Source organism: Mustela nigripes, chromosome 8 (assembly GCF_022355385.1).
Source record: "Mustela nigripes isolate SB6536 chromosome 8, MUSNIG.SB6536, whole genome shotgun sequence".
Lineage (NCBI taxonomy): Eukaryota > Metazoa > Chordata > Mammalia > Carnivora > Mustelidae > Mustela > Mustela nigripes.
The window spans coordinates 33,871,522-33,889,071 of NC_081564.1; the positions used below are offsets into that span (position 1 = coordinate 33,871,522).

A 17,550-nucleotide genomic window follows, 5' to 3' on the forward strand; every position below is an offset into this window, starting at 1 on the left:
CAGGAAAATAAGGTCAAGAGAATAACACTGGGTACAGAATGGCACTAAAATGACTTGTTGAGATGAAGGTAACAGACTGATTTTAAGCATTCTCACAGCAAACGCAAAGAAAGAAACACAACCCATCACAACATCCACGGTATTTGTAGGATAAAAATGAACTAGAAGTAATCTTTTCTTAATATTCATGCTTGAGAGAAAGTTCTCCCATGGGTTCCCATGGAAAACTGCTTTGAATGATTCAACAGAAATACGTATTGGACAAATAAGTTGAGGATCTATTGTGTGCCAAGCACTGCGCTAGACATTGGCTATTGGCTGTTTTAAAACTTTATCTCCCATTTTTTTCTTATTGTGGTTATGTTTTCCTCTACTATACTGTACATACAGACAAATAGTTCTGTTAACATATTTATTTACTAGTTCCATTACTGCTTTTATTTCTCCTTCAATTCCTATTTTTTTCTGGTTGAGGGTCATAATTTTCTACTTCTTTACATGCCTGATCATTTTTTTTTTTTAAGATTTTATTTATTTGGGTGAGAGAGACAGACATAGCAACAGAGATACCAAAAGAGAGGGAGCACAAGCAAGGAAGGAGAGGGAGAAGCAGGCTTCTAGCTACGCGGGGAGCCTGACATGGGACTTGATCCCAGGACCCCGGGACCATGACCTGAGCCAAAGCCACCAGGCACCCCATATGCCTGATAATTTTTCACTCTAGACATTGTAATTTTTCCATTGTTGGTTACTGCATTTTATTGTGTTCTTTTAGTGATGGATTAGGCTCAGTCATGTAATCGAGCTACCTGGAATCTGTTTGATTTTTTTAAAATATATTTTTTAAGATTTTATTTTTAAGAAATCTCTACACCCAACGTGAACCTCAAACAACCCAGAGATCAAGAGTCATATGCCCTCCTACCAACTGAACCAGCCAGGATCCCCTGATTTGATCTTTTTTTTTTTTTTTTTTTTTAGATTTTATTTATTTATTTATCTGACAGAGAAAGAGCACAAGCAGGGGGAGCAGCAGGCAGAGGGATAGGAAGAAGCAGACTCCCCACGGAGCAGGGAGCCCGATTTGGGCCTCGATCCTAGGACCTTGGGATCATGACTTGAGCCCAAGGCAGATGCTTAACTGACGGATCCACCAGGCGTCCCTGGTTTGATGTTTTTGAAGCTAATTTTTAGGATTGGCCAGAGGGGATTTGGGGCTTATTTGGCTTCACGAAGGCAATGCCCTCCTGAGTACTGTTTGATGCCCTGGGTATTAGATCTTTCCTCCTTGGCTGATGGGAACACAAACTATGCCCAGCCTCGTGTGAGGTCATAGGATTGTTCTGCTACTTCAACATCAATGGAAGTGGAAAACGTTTAAGAATTGTTTTTAGCATGTAAGAAGAATAAATTTTTGTGCCTCTGTTGAAAGAAAATTATGTTATAATGTAATTACTCTGCTACAGAGGTGACTAATAGGGAGAAGGCTTTGAACTATAATACAAATGAACTTTCGAATTAAAAAGCATTACCACGAGGTGCCTGGGTGCCTCAATCGTTAAGCATCTGCCTTCGGCTCAGGTTTTGATCCCAGAGTCCTGGGATCGAGCCCTGCGTGAGGCTCCCTGCTCAATGGGAAGTCTGCTTCTCCCTCTTCCACTCCCTCGCTTGTGTTTCCTCTCTCTCTCTCTTTGTCAAATAAATAAAATCTTAAAAAATACAATAAAAATAAAGAGCATTAACAAGCTGCCATGAAAAATTATAGTCTGTTTCCCCAAGATCAACAGGGGAAAATATTGGTGCCATCACGTAGTATTGTTCAGAATGAATACACAGAGGGGATAACTTGCTTCAGTAATTATTTCTACTCATGATTAGGAGCTTCAAGATTAGGAGAGTTGACTTTATCATAACCTACTGGAAATACGCTATATATTTGAAAGACTGCATAGAGTACAGTTCCTGAGAAAAACCTAAAATAATACTAAGAATGAGAAGAATCATATCCTTAGCATCATATATCTTGTAATATTAGATTATCAGACTGATTGCTAGGCAGTCTTCTTACCAGAGTTCAGAGTTCTATATGTGAACCCTGCCTGATCTTCACAACAATGAAGAAGTCTCATGGTGGAGAACTTCGGAAATTTTGCTACTGTGGATCTTTCTTGTTGGCTGGAACAGTCCTGTGCATAATCCAAAATAACTTAGTTTTCCATGGAGAAAAATCTAATGGCTGTGGAATTCTGAATGAAATTAGACTCATAAGCCCATTCTAAATAGTCCAGCCTAGATTTCTGAAGCTTACTTTGTCATCCATTCCATCTACCTGGTAAGTTTTTAGTTCCAACTTGTTATAATAGGGCTGGACTGAGACTATGAAGCTAGTTGAGGAGACTATCTGGGAAGATATTTGCTCCTTGGTCTAAAAGGAGCATTTCTCTGTAAGGGAAAGCAGGCATAAGAATTTATGTATTATTGTTTTAGCACAAGAATTTATCTCAGTACTAAGAGGTTCACTGAACTTTTTTTTTTTTTTTTTTTTGGATAAAAAAATTTGCAAAATACCTAAGTTTCTAAGAGGAATCTGGTTAATTTATGGAATGTCCATATGATTAATGTTTAATGAAATGGTAAATCATTTGCTATTAAAAACATCATGATGTGAGAGATATATAGATCATTTGATATATGTATCACACGGTACCTTTGTCAAAAGCATATCACTTTATTTAATTTTTTTAAGAAAAGATTTTATTTATTTGGCAGAGAGAGCACAACAGGGGGAGCACCAGGGAGAGAGGGAGAAGCAGGCTCCCCATTGAGCAGAGAGCCCAGTGTGGGGCTCAATCCTTGGACCCTGGGATCATGACCTGAGCTAAAGGCAGACGCTTCACTGCTAACTGAGGCCACCCAGGTGCCCCAAAAGCCTGTCACTTTAAAGAACTGACAATGTTTGTTGCCATAACGTCTGACCTTTCAAGTAAAGATTAGAATTTTGGAAAACTTGTAGTTGTCACTTAGAGCCTCACAGCTTCCGATCACTTAAAAGACATTTTTGATGAAATCAGTGGTGATATTAACAAGTATGAATTTTTGGTATTATAAAGTGAGCTCTGTCGACATTTGGAAGACACATATAACACCGTTACCCAACATTTTCTAAAGGATCAATACATGATGTTAAAAATCATTCAGTGTTAAAAGAGCCAAAGTGCAAGACAAATAGATTTAATGTAACAGAGTTAGCAAAAGTTGATTATATAGTTTCAGATTCTACAAGGTAGCTAACTTTTAGAAACTATTTGTTGGGGCACCTGGGTGACTCAGTCCGGTAGGGGTCTGACTTCAGCTCAGGTCATGATCTCAGTGTACTGGGATAGAGTGCCACATTGGGCTCCCTGCTCAGCATGGAGACTGTCCCCCTGCCCCTCTCTGCTTGAACTCTTTCTTTCCCTCATAAATGAATAAAATCTTTAACAAAAAGAAACTATTTGTTGCATTTTGATGTGGAATCAAAGAACAATGCCCACATTTGTTTGAAAATCTATTAAATATTTATTTATTTATTTATTTATTTATTTTTTTAAAGATTTTATTTTATTTATCTGACAGAGATCACAAGTAGGCAGAGAGGCAGGCAGAGAGAAAGGAGGACGCAGGCCCCCTGCGGAGCAGAGAGCCCGATGCGGGGCTCGATCCCAGGACCCTGGGATCACAACCCGAGCCGAAAGCAGAGGCTTTAACCTGCTGAGCCACCCAGGCGCCCCTATTAAATATTTAAAATATTAACATATTCTCCCTCTTTCCCTATTGTGTGAAGCCATATTTTCTTCATACAAACCAAACCAAACCAAAACCAAACAAATAATAGATACAATGCATTGAGTGCAGAAGCAGATATGAAATTTTTAGATATCAAGCCCAATATTATGTAATTTGCAAAATTTAAAATAATACACTTTTCCTACTAATTTTTTTGGAAATATATTTTTCATAAAAGTATACATGAATAGGTTTAGTAATACACTTAAAAATTGTTTTTAATTTCTACTCTGGTTAGTATCAACTGATATAACACAGAAACAAAAGCTCTCAAAGTACTTTCATGACTCCAGAAACTACTCATTAAGAAAAAATGGAAAGGCAGGCCACAGACTAGGTAAAAACACTCAGGACAACGTATCTGACCACAGGGCTTATACACAGAATATATAAAGAAATCCTACAAATCAGCAATAAAGACAACCCAATAAAAATGAGCAAAACATTTGAGGACATTTCACAAAATATGTACAAATGGTCAATATGCATATAAAAAGTAATGTTCAACCTCGTCAGTCATCAGGGAAATGCAAATTAAAGAGGCACAAGGTACCACTACACATCCACCAAAATCACTGAAACTGAAGACTGACACCACCAAACGATGAAGATTCAGAGCAATGGGTCTCTCACAGGGAGGGATATAAAATAGTACAACCACTTTGGAGAACTGTCAGTTTCTAATAAAGTTAAACATACAACAATATTCTATGACCTAGTACTCCAAGGTAGGTATCCAAGAGTGAAAGAATATGTCCACAAAAAAAGATGTGCAGATTCACAGTTTTATTCACAATAGTCCCCAAATTGGAAACAATCCAAATGTCTACCAACAAGAGAATGAATAAACAAGTTTGTACAATACACTACTGCTCATTAATAAAATGGAACATATTACTGATATATGCAACATGGATGAATTTCAAAACCTTATGTTGAGAGAAAGAAGGCAGACACAAGAAAATAGTATATACTCTTTTGATTCCATTTATATGAAACTCAAGAACAGGTACAAGAAACATACAGTGATGGGAATCACAGTGGTCTCTTCTAGGGTAGGGAGTACTAACCGCAAACGGGCACAGGGAACTTCCTTCTATGATGCAAATAATCACAATTCAGGCAATGGTTAACAGTATATACATTTGTTAGGACTGGCTCTTTTTGTTTAAACTGGATTTAAACCAGTTTAAAAAAAAATGGAGAAGGTACTCATAATGAGCTCTTAAGCTGAGTGATGGGCACACAGGTACGCCACAAAAGCTTGTTTCATTCTGTGTTTAACAGCAGAATTTTCTTCAGAAGTGGGGAAAACGTGGCTACCTGAAAGCTTTTTATCTGGACTACTCAGATATTTTGATGCGGCGTATAGCTTTTTTTTTTAAAACACATTTTAAAAAGTCATCAATAGAGTTAAATAAATGTGTTTCATAAATAACCTTAAATTCTGTGTAAATAACCCACCTAATAAAACTGAATCCCCATGCAAGCAAAGGTGTTTATCTTTAGGTATTTTTATATGCTACTTTCTCTTATGGAGATATGCACATGTCTAAGAAATTTACATTATTTGCTGATATTGTGTAATATTTAACATTTAGTCACTGGAAAAAGTCATTCTAGATTTATTTTTCACTGTTTTTATGTTGATAGTTATAATTCTACATGCTTTTTCCACCATATTGATTAAGGGAATTATTTAAACTTTATTTGCCTCCATCTGTTCTATGAACTCTGGTTCTACTGATTTAAAACTTTGGGTAACTGCTACTGTGGAGGCTTTCTAACCCCATTTTAGGTACAATGGAGACTATGGTGTCAAGAAAGCCACCAAGAAGATGAATTAAAAGGTATTTAATCCATTAAACTCCACAAAGTTTTTCCAAAGACTAGTATCTCTTGTATCCATCTTTTTGCCTTAAATGTTTGAAAGGGATTTTCGGAAAAATCATGAAAATGCTCTCTTTAAAAATTTAAGAAGATAAGACTATCTGATGAGTTTTAAAGTCAATTTCCTCTATATAAAATTTTGGGGGTTTATGGACCAGGAAACCAGAAATAGAATGAAAAATATTGCTAGCTTTCTGAATAACTAAGAAAAATACATATTTAGCACTGCACTCAATTTCTAGAATGAGTATATAACTATTAAGTCTGTTAACATGAGCCTCATGGGGTATTTGCTTGAGATTTTTGTGGTTATGAAGTTTGCAGCATGTCTAACATTTATAATTCATTTTTGAGATCTCATTACTGAAGAGAGTTGAGCTATTTTTCAGAGGTTGTTGCCCCAAAACGAGTATTTCTGTAATTTTACTACTGCCCAAAGTAAACACTGGTGTTTGGCTTAGAGTCACATGGGAGTGGGAAGTAAAAAAACATTTAGCACACATTTCACTCTTATTTTTTCTATAAAAATATAACTCTTTATTAAATAACATGCACAAATATCAACTAGTCATTTATTAAACAGATATGATTTAGAACAAGATTTAAAGAAATACAAATCCTTAGGTACAATTTAGTATATCTTGTTCATGATATTTGAATAGTTAAAAAAAAAATCACTGATTAAACTAACCATCCTTTATTTCTCTTTCAGAATCCTAAATCTTTTTAGGTATATACCCCATTCCAAGTTTTTTCCTAGTATTTCAGAGCTTTAGAATATAAAGCTCCTAACTACTTAAGTATAAATTACACCGAGAAGGCATTCAACTTTTCGTGTAAGCTATCTGATCAGCTTTGAGTCACTTTACAAGGAAACCTGCAGAAGCAGAAGCATGGCATCAAGGCTCCAGCAACTGGAGGTACCACTGAAGAGGGTGAGAGCTAGGTTAGTATGTAAAAAGCTGGGACAACTAAAATATGCCAGATTCCTGCTTGCTTGTTCTCTTCTGCAGCTTGTTCTGTTTGGCCAAACAGTGATTTCCCCTCCTTTTCCAGTTGGGCCCTCAGAACAAGATGCTGTATAAATTTACTCCTCTCTTATTTTCTATGACTTCAATGCTCAATAATCTGGTTTTTTAGTTTTAGGCAAAAGTATAAACAAAATTTGCATTTAGTTTTTCATATTAAAAAGTATTGCTTTTATAAATTAGCTTTTAATGTTCCCAGCCTTAATACACTTAACTTCAACAAAACCAGTGCTTCAAAACCTACCCTGCCTTTCTTGGCCCCATGTATCCAATAAAAAAGGCCCAAATCTCTCATCTAAATTTCTAAAGAACACTACATCCAACCTTTATAATAAAGTCCTTGCACTGTGTATCTTTTACACGTGCTGCTTTATTGCGCATGCCAAGTACAGTATGAATTAAAATATAAATTGACATAAAAATTCAAAAATCCCTAAGCTTAATATATACCTTTGCACTCAGAAACTTCGGTTTTTACATTCTCTCCCATTAGCTGGGATTTCCAACTTGCTTGCTGAGTTTAAGTCACTTTATTCCTCATATATCCTTTTTACTTTTCTCTATCAGAATAAAAAATATCCAGCATTATTTTATAATTCAAGAAAGTACTGTGGAAAGTTCTGTAAATTTTATCTCATATATTTATGTTCAATTTTACATATAACCTAATTTTCCTTTCAAAAATGTTTAATAAGTTGAGCAGATTTCAGACCTGAAATATTCCTGAATATTTAATCTACTTCATGTTATAGGAGAAACTGGGTTTTTTCTAAGTATATTGCTAATTATTTTATTAAAAACAGCATACCAAATCTTATTTTAATTATAAAATTCTGAAAATTATGTTTTGCATCTTGATACAAGGAAAAATATAACATATTAATCAATTTTTCATAAATATTGAAGAGATTGACCAGAATATGCCTGTTTCTTGTACTTTTGACTACCGAATAACTCTTTTTTTGATTTGAGTACTCAGTTTGTATTTTAAAAGTGCAAAGGTTATTAAGCTTAAAACATTATATTTAAGCAATGTAAAAAAGTTTTACAATGATTTAACATGACCAATAAAATTTATTAAACATATTTACATATATTCACAGATTCTTTCATACTTGAGTATTAAAATAGACATTTACAATTTCAGAATTTTCATTCAAAGGCATTTTGGGAGGGGGAATGGGTTCTACTGTGTGAGATGAAAAAAGAGCTGTTTCTTTGCATGACTAATTCTAAATAATGTGTCCAACACATTGAGTCATAAGTACTATCCCAGGAGACTGGCATGAAACACCCTACACTACTTTAGGCATTGCTTATGGAGAGAGTTAAACTGTAGGAAGCATGCAGTACAACTAAGTCACAACCTTTACAGTTATGGTGATGAAAACAAGCTAACTCAAACACATGCAGGCCTTATTTAAAAGCTTTGCTACCTGAACACATTACTACTACACTCCATACAAACGACAACTTTGGTCCAATAGAACATTAGACACAACAGCTTTACAATTATTTCTTTGTACATGTTTTGACTACCAATCCTTTGTATACATTTTGACCATTAATTACAAGATTTACATCTGCACAATATGTATAAAATAAGTTATTAAAAAGGAAGACAATATTAAAACTTTTGAAAAGAAAACTGTACAATTAATTTACAGATAAAATAAACTGAAGAAATTTTGTGCCAAGTTTTTCTTCCACATTAGAAACTATTTGGTAGGAATTGAACCTTTTAGCTTACCAATATATTTTAAGATTTGAATACTAGTGGTTATCTTGTTACTTGGGAGCGCTAACAACTTCCAGTGCTGTTAGCAGATTCTCAGCTTTTGAAATATCTACCACGGTCTGCCAACATGCTCTAATGTAATAGTTACCTCTCACCAATATAAATAATAGATTTCAGTTAGAAACTGTTTGGATCTAGGATCCAAAATAATTCTCTTTTCATTCTTTATAAAATGACAGTGTTTACTACATACATAACCAACTTTAGTCAAACTTTACTAACAACTGTAAAGGCATAATATCAGTATTTTTCTCAAAAGGCAGTGTTCCACAGTTTAATACTCTTGAGCCATATGAGTTTAAGACGACACCACCAGAAGGAATGGCTGTTATTATATGGGAGTTAATTCAAAGTCATCATTAACATCAACAAGGGGAACATAAAACTCCTGGATTTCATAAATGCTGATAGATTTATAGGTGGCAGGGTCAAGTTCCTGGAGTTTGAGCTGCCATTCTAATCTCTGGACGGCATTTAAAGCTGCAGCTTCATGTTGTTGTCTCATTAAAAGACAGGTCTATTGAGAGGAAGAGAAGAGTTAATTGATTTTTCTGTCAAGTTTGCTTTAAAAATTAATCTCACCCATAGCTTCTTTAGCGATTAAGTTTTTAAATTACACACCCATTTCTGCTTTATCCTGTCTGTATCCATATGCCAACTATTTCTGGGTCTGCAACTTCACCACTCTCTGACCTCACAGACTTTAATTTGAAACTGCTCTTTCAAATAAGGAGACTTCAAATTATCAAAAGAATCATGAACAGCTAAGAAGTGATTTTTGAAATGGTTTAAAATCTCCAACCAGATAATTTTCTTTATGAATTATTTGTAGTATATATTCTTTCTCTGACTGCCCTCCCCCATTCTTTCATTGTCAGAGCGATCACTAGACTTGGATACTGGACAGCAAGCATAAATGTCCCCATCAGAAACTGCTACTTCTGTGATAGTTTCAACTTTCATACTACACTGGTCTTGAAAAATGGACTTGTGCTCTTTATTTTCCTTTATTTCCCAACTGTAGCTGGCATGAGAATGCATGACTAATGGCTATCTCCTTGCCTAGTAGAGCTACACTTTCCATTTAAGAGGGAAGCATCCATTTAAACTGAACTTTTAAATATACATACCTTTAATTTGTCAAATTTATCATCCACATCTTGTAACCAAGACATGAATTGTCTTGCATTAAAGCGATCCCTCACAGAAGTTTTACTGTCATCAGACTGAAAGAGAACATCAAAAGTAGTTGAATACTATGCAATTTACTAGCCAACTTTAAAACCTATATGCCATTATATCTCTTTACAGTATAATGGAATGATGAAAAGAAAGATGGAAACACTTTGAAAAAAGATAAAAATGTAATTTTTTAATGCCTAGGACATTCTTATTAAAGTAAAATTTATTTCATTTCTCATTTTAATTTTAATGTTAATGTTTACCGTATGTAGGGAGAAAACGTGTTAAGGTGAGCTACAGCACTTTAAGGCCAACATTTTTTCCAGGACCAGTATTTTGGAGTGATCATAAAGAAATTCTTTATCAATTCTTAAGAATACAGTTTGGGGGGGCGCCTGGGTGGCTCAGTGGATTGAGCCGCTGCCTTCGGCTCAGGTCATGATCTCAGTGTCCTGGGATCGAGCCCCGCATCGGGCTCTTTGCTCAGCGGGAGCCTGCTTCTCTCTCTCTCTGCCTGACTCTCCGCCTACTTGTGATTTCTCTCTCTGTCAAATAAATAATAAATAAAATCTTTAAAAAAAAAAAAAAAAGAATACAGTTTGGGAATTAAGACGGCTGCATTCAAATGCCAGCTTTGTGTCTTATTATGTAATCTTGAACTAATTATAGACTTTCTCAATTTTCTACTCCGTAAAGAGGGCTGAATACCTCTTCTAATCTTGTTTTGAGAATTAAGTCTCTGAAGTCCTCATCACAATGCTTGGGCATTCAGGCAGCACTCACTCCAATAAACATCTGCTGTAGTTACTACTATTACTATTACCACCGGTGCTATCCAAGTGACATCCAGCCATCATGTAGATGGCTCCCAGTTTTAGCTGTTACCACTTCCTCCTTGGTCCTCTGTAAGATGTTTTTAGTATTTAAGATTTTATCATTGAGTCTTTTTAACATTACAAGCTTATTTTGAAAGGAAGTGGTCTAATGAGAAAGCAGGCTAACGGATGATCTAAGCCTTTAGCTAGGAAAGGTAGATTTATTCTCCTTTCCTTTAATTCCTTGGCAGCTATTCTCATAGGAGCCCGCTACTCATTGAGAGACCATCTACTCTAAAGCCAAAGTAGAAGGAAGGGTAAGAGTTCCATAGTTTTCCTCAAGAGAAGGATAAAGTTCGTCTGTCCTTTAATTATTAGGCCAATCGTGGCCTAATCTTCTTTTAGTCTCTGATTTGGGGATCCTTCTAAGGGTTTACTGAGAACACTCACTTATTTTTGATGTTTTCCTATAACCTATCTGGGGCAACAGATTCTTATTTATCAGAAACGTCATCATGTTGTGGTCCAGTGGCTTTCCATCTCAATTTCCAGATCTGCTATGGATTGCTTTTTATTTTTACATCTTTTGTCATTTCAGTGAGTTTTGGAAGGAAGACAAAATAAAAAGGTATGTTTACTCAACCACTGTGAACAAGAAATCTTCAAAAGACTTTCTTTGAAGCTTGATTTACATTGTTCTAAAGTTGATTTCATTACTCTATAATTGCACAAAACTTTAAAAGATCTCAAGATATTTCATTGTCTAGTCCAGCCTTTAGTAACATAGTTAAACTTTTCATTTCAATTATTAAAAACCATTCATTCTTCCGTTTAAATTCTTTAAAGCTGAGAATTATGTAAATTCCCTTAGTGGCCTTTTCCAATGTTTACTTCTTTAGAGTCAAATAGTTCTTTCTTAAGATCCAACTATTTTATTATTATTTTAGAGAGAATGCATGCAAATTGTAGGTGAGGAGTAAAGGGAGAGGGAGAGAGAGAATCTTAAGCAGGCGCCATGCCTAGTGTGGAGCCCTACGCCGGGCTCGATTTCATGGCCCTGAGAGATCATGACCTGAGCCGAAATAAGAGTCAGACCCTCAAAAGACTGTGAACCACCCAGGCTCCCCCCTTCTCCCACAATTATTATTCTTAATAGCCTTTTCAAATATCTCTGAATACTTTCATTTGGATAAAACAGTTGGTGACTTAAAGTTCAAAATCCACTGTTCTAGTTTAATCTTTAAAAAATTTTTTTATGAGTTTTAATGCCCAATTTATTTTAATGACATAGTTAATTTATAATTAGATTTTATTTAATAATTTTAATTTTTTATTAACATATAATGTATTATTTGCCCCAGGGTACAGGTCTGTGAATCGCCCAGGTTTACACACTTCATAGTACTCACCATAGCACATACCCTCTTCAATGTCCATAATCTTTTTTTTTCTTACAGAGGAGAAAAATAAAGCCCAGAGAGAACTAAGTAATTTTCTCTGTAATATACCCTACATCCTTTGTGTTTCTGTCTGACTTAAAACAGCATTTCTTAATACTTTTGTGTGATAATCCTTCACTGTCCATGCCTACTCTTCATTTTAATCATTATATTCTATGACGAATGAATTTCATTCTTGTTTGTGAGGCACAAGATATTCTTACAACTGGTATGTCTGGTTCTGAATTCGTATAATTTCTATGTGTCAGTAAACTCTATTCAAGACATAGCTACAGTTTTTTTCCACAACTGTATTTATTTATTCCAGAAATATCCAAGACCAAAACAAGACCTGGCCCTACTTTAGCACCATCACAATCTAGAGGTTCAATCTGCCTGTAGTGTCTTCCAGCTTACAGTTGCTTTCTAGTTGCCTGAAGGTACAAACACCCAGTTTAGAAACAAATTACAAATTATGTAAAAGGGCACTATTCTAAACACATATTGGTTTTATAAATATCAGCTTTTATAACATGAGCCTGATGTTTAGAGGATTTTAGAAAAAAGATCAAGTGATATAGAAGTACTTTATTCTGCAAGAACTGTTTTTCTCTTTAGAGTTTTACTGATTGCTGGATTCAAGTTTCTTCTGTGGGAAGAGATTACAAAAACACCCAAGCTCTATTTAGTAATATTTTAAGTATATCAGTGGCACTTTACCTGAGCATCCAGAGGCACACTGTACACTTCTGCGTCCAGTAACACAGTGCACGCGCTAAATGGCAGTGTTTGATTTGCCAATGTTCTTGCAGCTCTGTAATGAACTCGTAGAACTTCCTGTTCATTGGATACAATGAGCTTTTCCTAGTTGAACCAAGAATTAAAAACAAAACAAAACAAAACATAATTCTTCAATCACCTGTTTTTTCAAATAAAATTACTTGAAATGTACTAAAGGACCTGAATTTCAGGTAAGTTTTTTTTTTCTTAAAGATTTTATTTATTTATTAGAGAGAGAATGAGAATGTGCATAAGCAGGGGGAAGAGCAGGGGAAGAGGGACAAGCAGACTCCTGGCTAAGCAGGGACCCTGATGTGGGGCTCGATCCCAGGACCCCAATATCATGACCTAAGCCAAAGGCAGATGCTTAACTGACTGAGCCACTCTGGTGCCCCTCAGACAAGTTCTTTCTTCACAGAGATTGAGGGATTTGAGAGATTTGAGAATGCAAATTGTTCTAAAAGTATAAATAAATGTTTTTTCCAGAAGCAGCAGGCTTTTTAAAAAAATTATCTTTGCAAGTGTACAATGGAAGCTTTTTTGGCTTCACCAAAATGTTCAACCATCACCATTAATTTCAGAACATTTTCATCACCCCAAAAAGAAACTCTGTATCTATTGCCAGTCATGCCCCTTATATACCTCCTCTTCCCTGGCAACCACTACTCTACTTTTTGTTTCTATGGATTTACCTACTCTGGACATTTTCTTATGAATGGATTCAAGGAACATGTGGTATTCTGTAACTGGCTTCTTTCATGTCACATGTTTTCCAAGTTCATCTGTGTTACAGCATGCGTTAGTACTTCATCCCTTTTTATGGCTGAATAATATTCTACTATATAAACACACCATATTTTCTTCATTCATTCATCAGCTGATGGTCTTTTGGGTTGTTCCTAGCTTTGTGCTATCATGAATAAGGCTACTATGAACATTCACACTCAAGTTTTTGCTTGGATGCAAATTTCTTTTTTTTAGGTAAATAACTAGGAGTGGAGGTACTAGGTCATATCGTAGTTCTATGTTTAACCTGATGAGAAACTGCCAAGTCATTAACAGCAGTTGTAGCATCTTACATTTCCATCAGCAATATATGAGGGTTCCAATTTTTTCACTCTTGCCAACACTTGTTATTATCTTTTATTATAGCCTTTCTAATGGATGTGAAATGCTGTGCCATTGTGGTGGTAGCTCGTTTTATAATGAACATTTTCACAGAAACAAACACTGTACCTTGATGCTGATATTAAACCTCTGACAATCACAGTACAATCCTGTCTTAAAATGTGTTAACTGGGGTGCAATAATTCCAGTTATGTAATATGCAAACTCACCCTATCATAAAGTTAATGAAGTATCAGGAAATCCTCTGCATTTATCAGACTAGGAATCCTAGGGTATAGCTACAATCCCAGCCCATGGTGATACTGGTTGCAGACTTGTGCCATCTGGTGGTAACTGTCTTCTTCGGTTTAAACATCGGTGGGGGCAAACTCTAGGACCTGTGGCTGGTTAGAATTTCAAGGATTCCTGAGTCCAGGAATCCTTCCATTATAAGATGTCCATCATTTTGTTGGTTCTGTCTGGCAGACTGAGCTGATAAAATATTAAAGATGTGGCTGGTATTCTTCTCACCACATTCCCTATTCTCTCTTGACTTGACAAGAACTTTATTCTTCCCCTACTGGAGGACGGAGGCCTCACCATATCCAAATATGTATTACTATAGAGCTCTACTGTATTTATAATTTAGTGAAAACACAAAGAAACACAGTCCTATTTAATCTCTTTTAAATTTTATGTAACAAATGATACTCAAAAGAGAAGAGGTAAGTCTAACACTTATGATTCATTAAGTACAAGTTTAAGGTGGGACTTTAAGTGATAATATATATCCAAAAAGTTGATGAGATGCTAAGAAAAAAATAGAAGAAAAGTTTTTCTAAAAGATTGGCCATAATTGTATAGAGATTAAGAGCAATAACCAAAAATGAAGTCCGACCCTAAAAAAACTAAAAGAGATACACTGCTTAAATGACAGCCTAAATATTTCACTTTTGGTCATCATTCCTTTTTTTTTTTTTTAGGTCATCATTCTTAATGTTATGTCTTTGCACTTACAGTGCATCACTTCTTAAACAATGTCTTCTGAGAATGGGTTATGCATGCCCCAAAGTACTCCCCATCTTAGTTCTTGGAAGGCAGAGTGGGGCATGACGTAGTTCAAGAAACTGGGCCAGGAACTGTGGGTTTTAAGATGTGTTTGTTCATTCAGTGCGCATTCAAGTATCGTCATCACTTTCAAAGGAAAAATGACCCTAAAACAGGTTCTTGACTTGGGGTCCTAACAGTCCCAAGAAGCCCATACATAGACTGGGGAAAGTGTCATCTGTGAACCTGGATGTAAAAAATTCTTTATTTTTTACTAACCTCCAACTGGCATTTCATTTCATTTTTCTTTCTTTCTTTCTTTCTTTCTTTCTTTCTTTCTTTCTTTCTTTCATTCATTCATTCATTCATTTATTTGACAGAGATCAGAAGTAGGCAGAGAGGCAGGCAGAGAGAGAGAGGGGGGAAGCAGGCTCCCTACGAGCAGAGAGCCCCCTGGGATCATGACCCAAGCCGAAGGCAGAGGCTTTAACCCACTGAGCCACCCAGGCGCCCCCAACTGGCATTTCTTTCAATTATGAATATAGGCCACAAACCACAGAAATATCAAAAGCATCTGCAACTTTGCCATCCATAGAAATCACAAGTATTTTCAATTCATATTATAAGTGTTAGAGATATTGCCCCCAAATGGTATCATTGTCTGCTGTCACACTGGTGAGGCATTTTAAATTGTCTATTGGTCAATATATGAAAGCATGTGAGTAATTTTTACTATCTGCTCAAGTTCTGAAAATTGCACAGTACAAATAAGAATTCTTAACTACCTATAAGGCAGCATGGCTTTTGTTACCTGGAGAGAGGAACAGATGAAAATATATTACCAGGTGGCTTCAAACATGCCTGATGGTTGAAATAGCTATTGATGTGTATAATGTGACTTCTTATTGAGAACAAAATATTCATTGCCATAGGTCATGCACAATGTTGTAAGTTCTGTATCAGTGCTTCTTTCATTTATTGTTCTCTTTGCAATGCTATAAATTTATTAATTTAAAAACATAATTTTGAGAAAAGGTTTTATATTTACCAGATTGTTACACGGGTCTCATGGCACAGAAAAGTGAAAAACCTCTGCCCTAGGAAATCAGTTATGTAAGAATCAAAGAAACTGCATACTTTTGTTTTTGTAAGAGTATATATACCTCTATAAAGAAGGAACACAGTTCATACCAAGTTTCAGAAGTCCCTGGCCCTCCCAAAAGACTAAGAAGGTGCTACATTTTTGTCAATCCAAGTGAAATGAATTTTATGATTTCTATAAATAGATAGGTTTTCTCACATCATCCCATGCCAAGATTAACCACTAGAAACTAGAATACGAAAGCAGAAATCTAAGGACCAATAAAAACAGCTTTTCTAAGTATTCTGCACTGAAGCAGAAAACTTGGAAATCCAACTATCTAACTTGGAATTCACCGCTTTAGTTCCACAAATTCAGCAAATGATAATAAGAAATTATTAAGAGATTTTTATACATCAAAAATACACTCGACACGAACTGTAACATAAGGACAGCTACCCTGAAATAGGCTTGAAAATTCCCTAACTACACAGGTACAAGATAAAAAAATTAAACCATTTCCCAAAATGGTTCTAAATAAGGAAAATCCCCTAAGGCAGTTATATGTGTGTGTGTATATAAAATATATACATATACACATAAAATATAATGTAGGTCATTATGATCTACTGTTAAAATACAATAATTTTTTGCATAAATTTAAACACTTCTTACCCTTTCAATACTGTGTTGCAAACGTAGTTTCATTCTTACAACTTCCTGTTGCCGAAAAAGCTCTTTAAGTGGATCTGACAGTGAAGGTGGTGGTGTAATCTAATTTTCAAAAACATACATTAGTTAAAAAATACAACAATGAGCTATTCCTAATTTTTAACAAAGTTTTATTTAAGTAATCTCTACACACAATATGGGGCTCAAAATTACAACCTCGAGATCAAGAGTCAGCTCTCTTCTGACTGAACCAGCTAAAGCTCTTACTCGATCAGTTAATAAAAACATAAATTATGATGTTCTCTGAATTAGATAATACAGTAACAATTATACAACCGATTATTCTCAACTTCAACAGTCTGAAGCACAGAACATAACAAGAAACTTAGATGTTTTAATTCTGAGGCCACAGCAAATTTCAAAGAGCAAATTAAAAAGCCTAAGGACTAAGGAAATTCCTTTTTAGAGAGACACATTTTAGAGCATCAGTAAGTGACAGCTCATAAACAGGGAGGGAGGGTTCACAAAAGCAGGGGGGAAAAAAAAAGCAAACAGTCCGGTCCTAAAGGTTACAGCAGTCTGAGTCTTAGTGTAGTATACATGAAGTCTCTTATAAAAAGATGGAGTTATCCTCTAATAGATCTGTAGTTTTTTTTTTTTTTTTTTTAATTTTTTTTAAAAGATTTTATTTATTTATTTGTCAGAGAGAGAGCGAGCACAGGCAGAGTGGCAGGCAGAGTCAGAGGGAGAGTCAGAGGGAGAGGCAGGCTCCCTGTGGGGCAAGGAGCCCGATGTGGGACTCGATCCCAGGACGCTGGGATCATGACCTGAGCCGAAGGCAGCTGCTTAACCAACTGAGCCACCCAGGTGTCCCTAGATCTGTAGT

General features: G+C 35.6%; 1 protein-coding gene across 8 annotated transcripts in view; it reads right to left on the bottom strand.

Annotated features, from left to right (window-relative positions):
* Positions 1-4,596: 4,596 nt before the first annotated feature.
* The window catches only part of ANKRD12 (ankyrin repeat domain 12), a 128,998-nt gene continuing 116,044 nt past the window's right edge, over positions 4,597-17,550 (bottom strand). For all 8 annotated transcript variants that reach the window (XM_059409194.1, XM_059409193.1, XM_059409195.1 and 5 more), the window contains 4 exons: positions 16,668-16,766; positions 12,698-12,841; positions 9,672-9,767; positions 4,597-9,058 (listed from right to left, as the gene is read on the bottom strand). In XM_059409194.1, the coding sequence (XP_059265177.1) occupies positions 8,873-9,058; positions 9,672-9,767; positions 12,698-12,841; positions 16,668-16,766 (525 nt within the window). In that variant the 3' untranslated portion in view covers positions 4,597-8,872. The remainder of the gene's footprint in view (positions 9,059-9,671; positions 9,768-12,697; positions 12,842-16,667; positions 16,767-17,550) is intronic.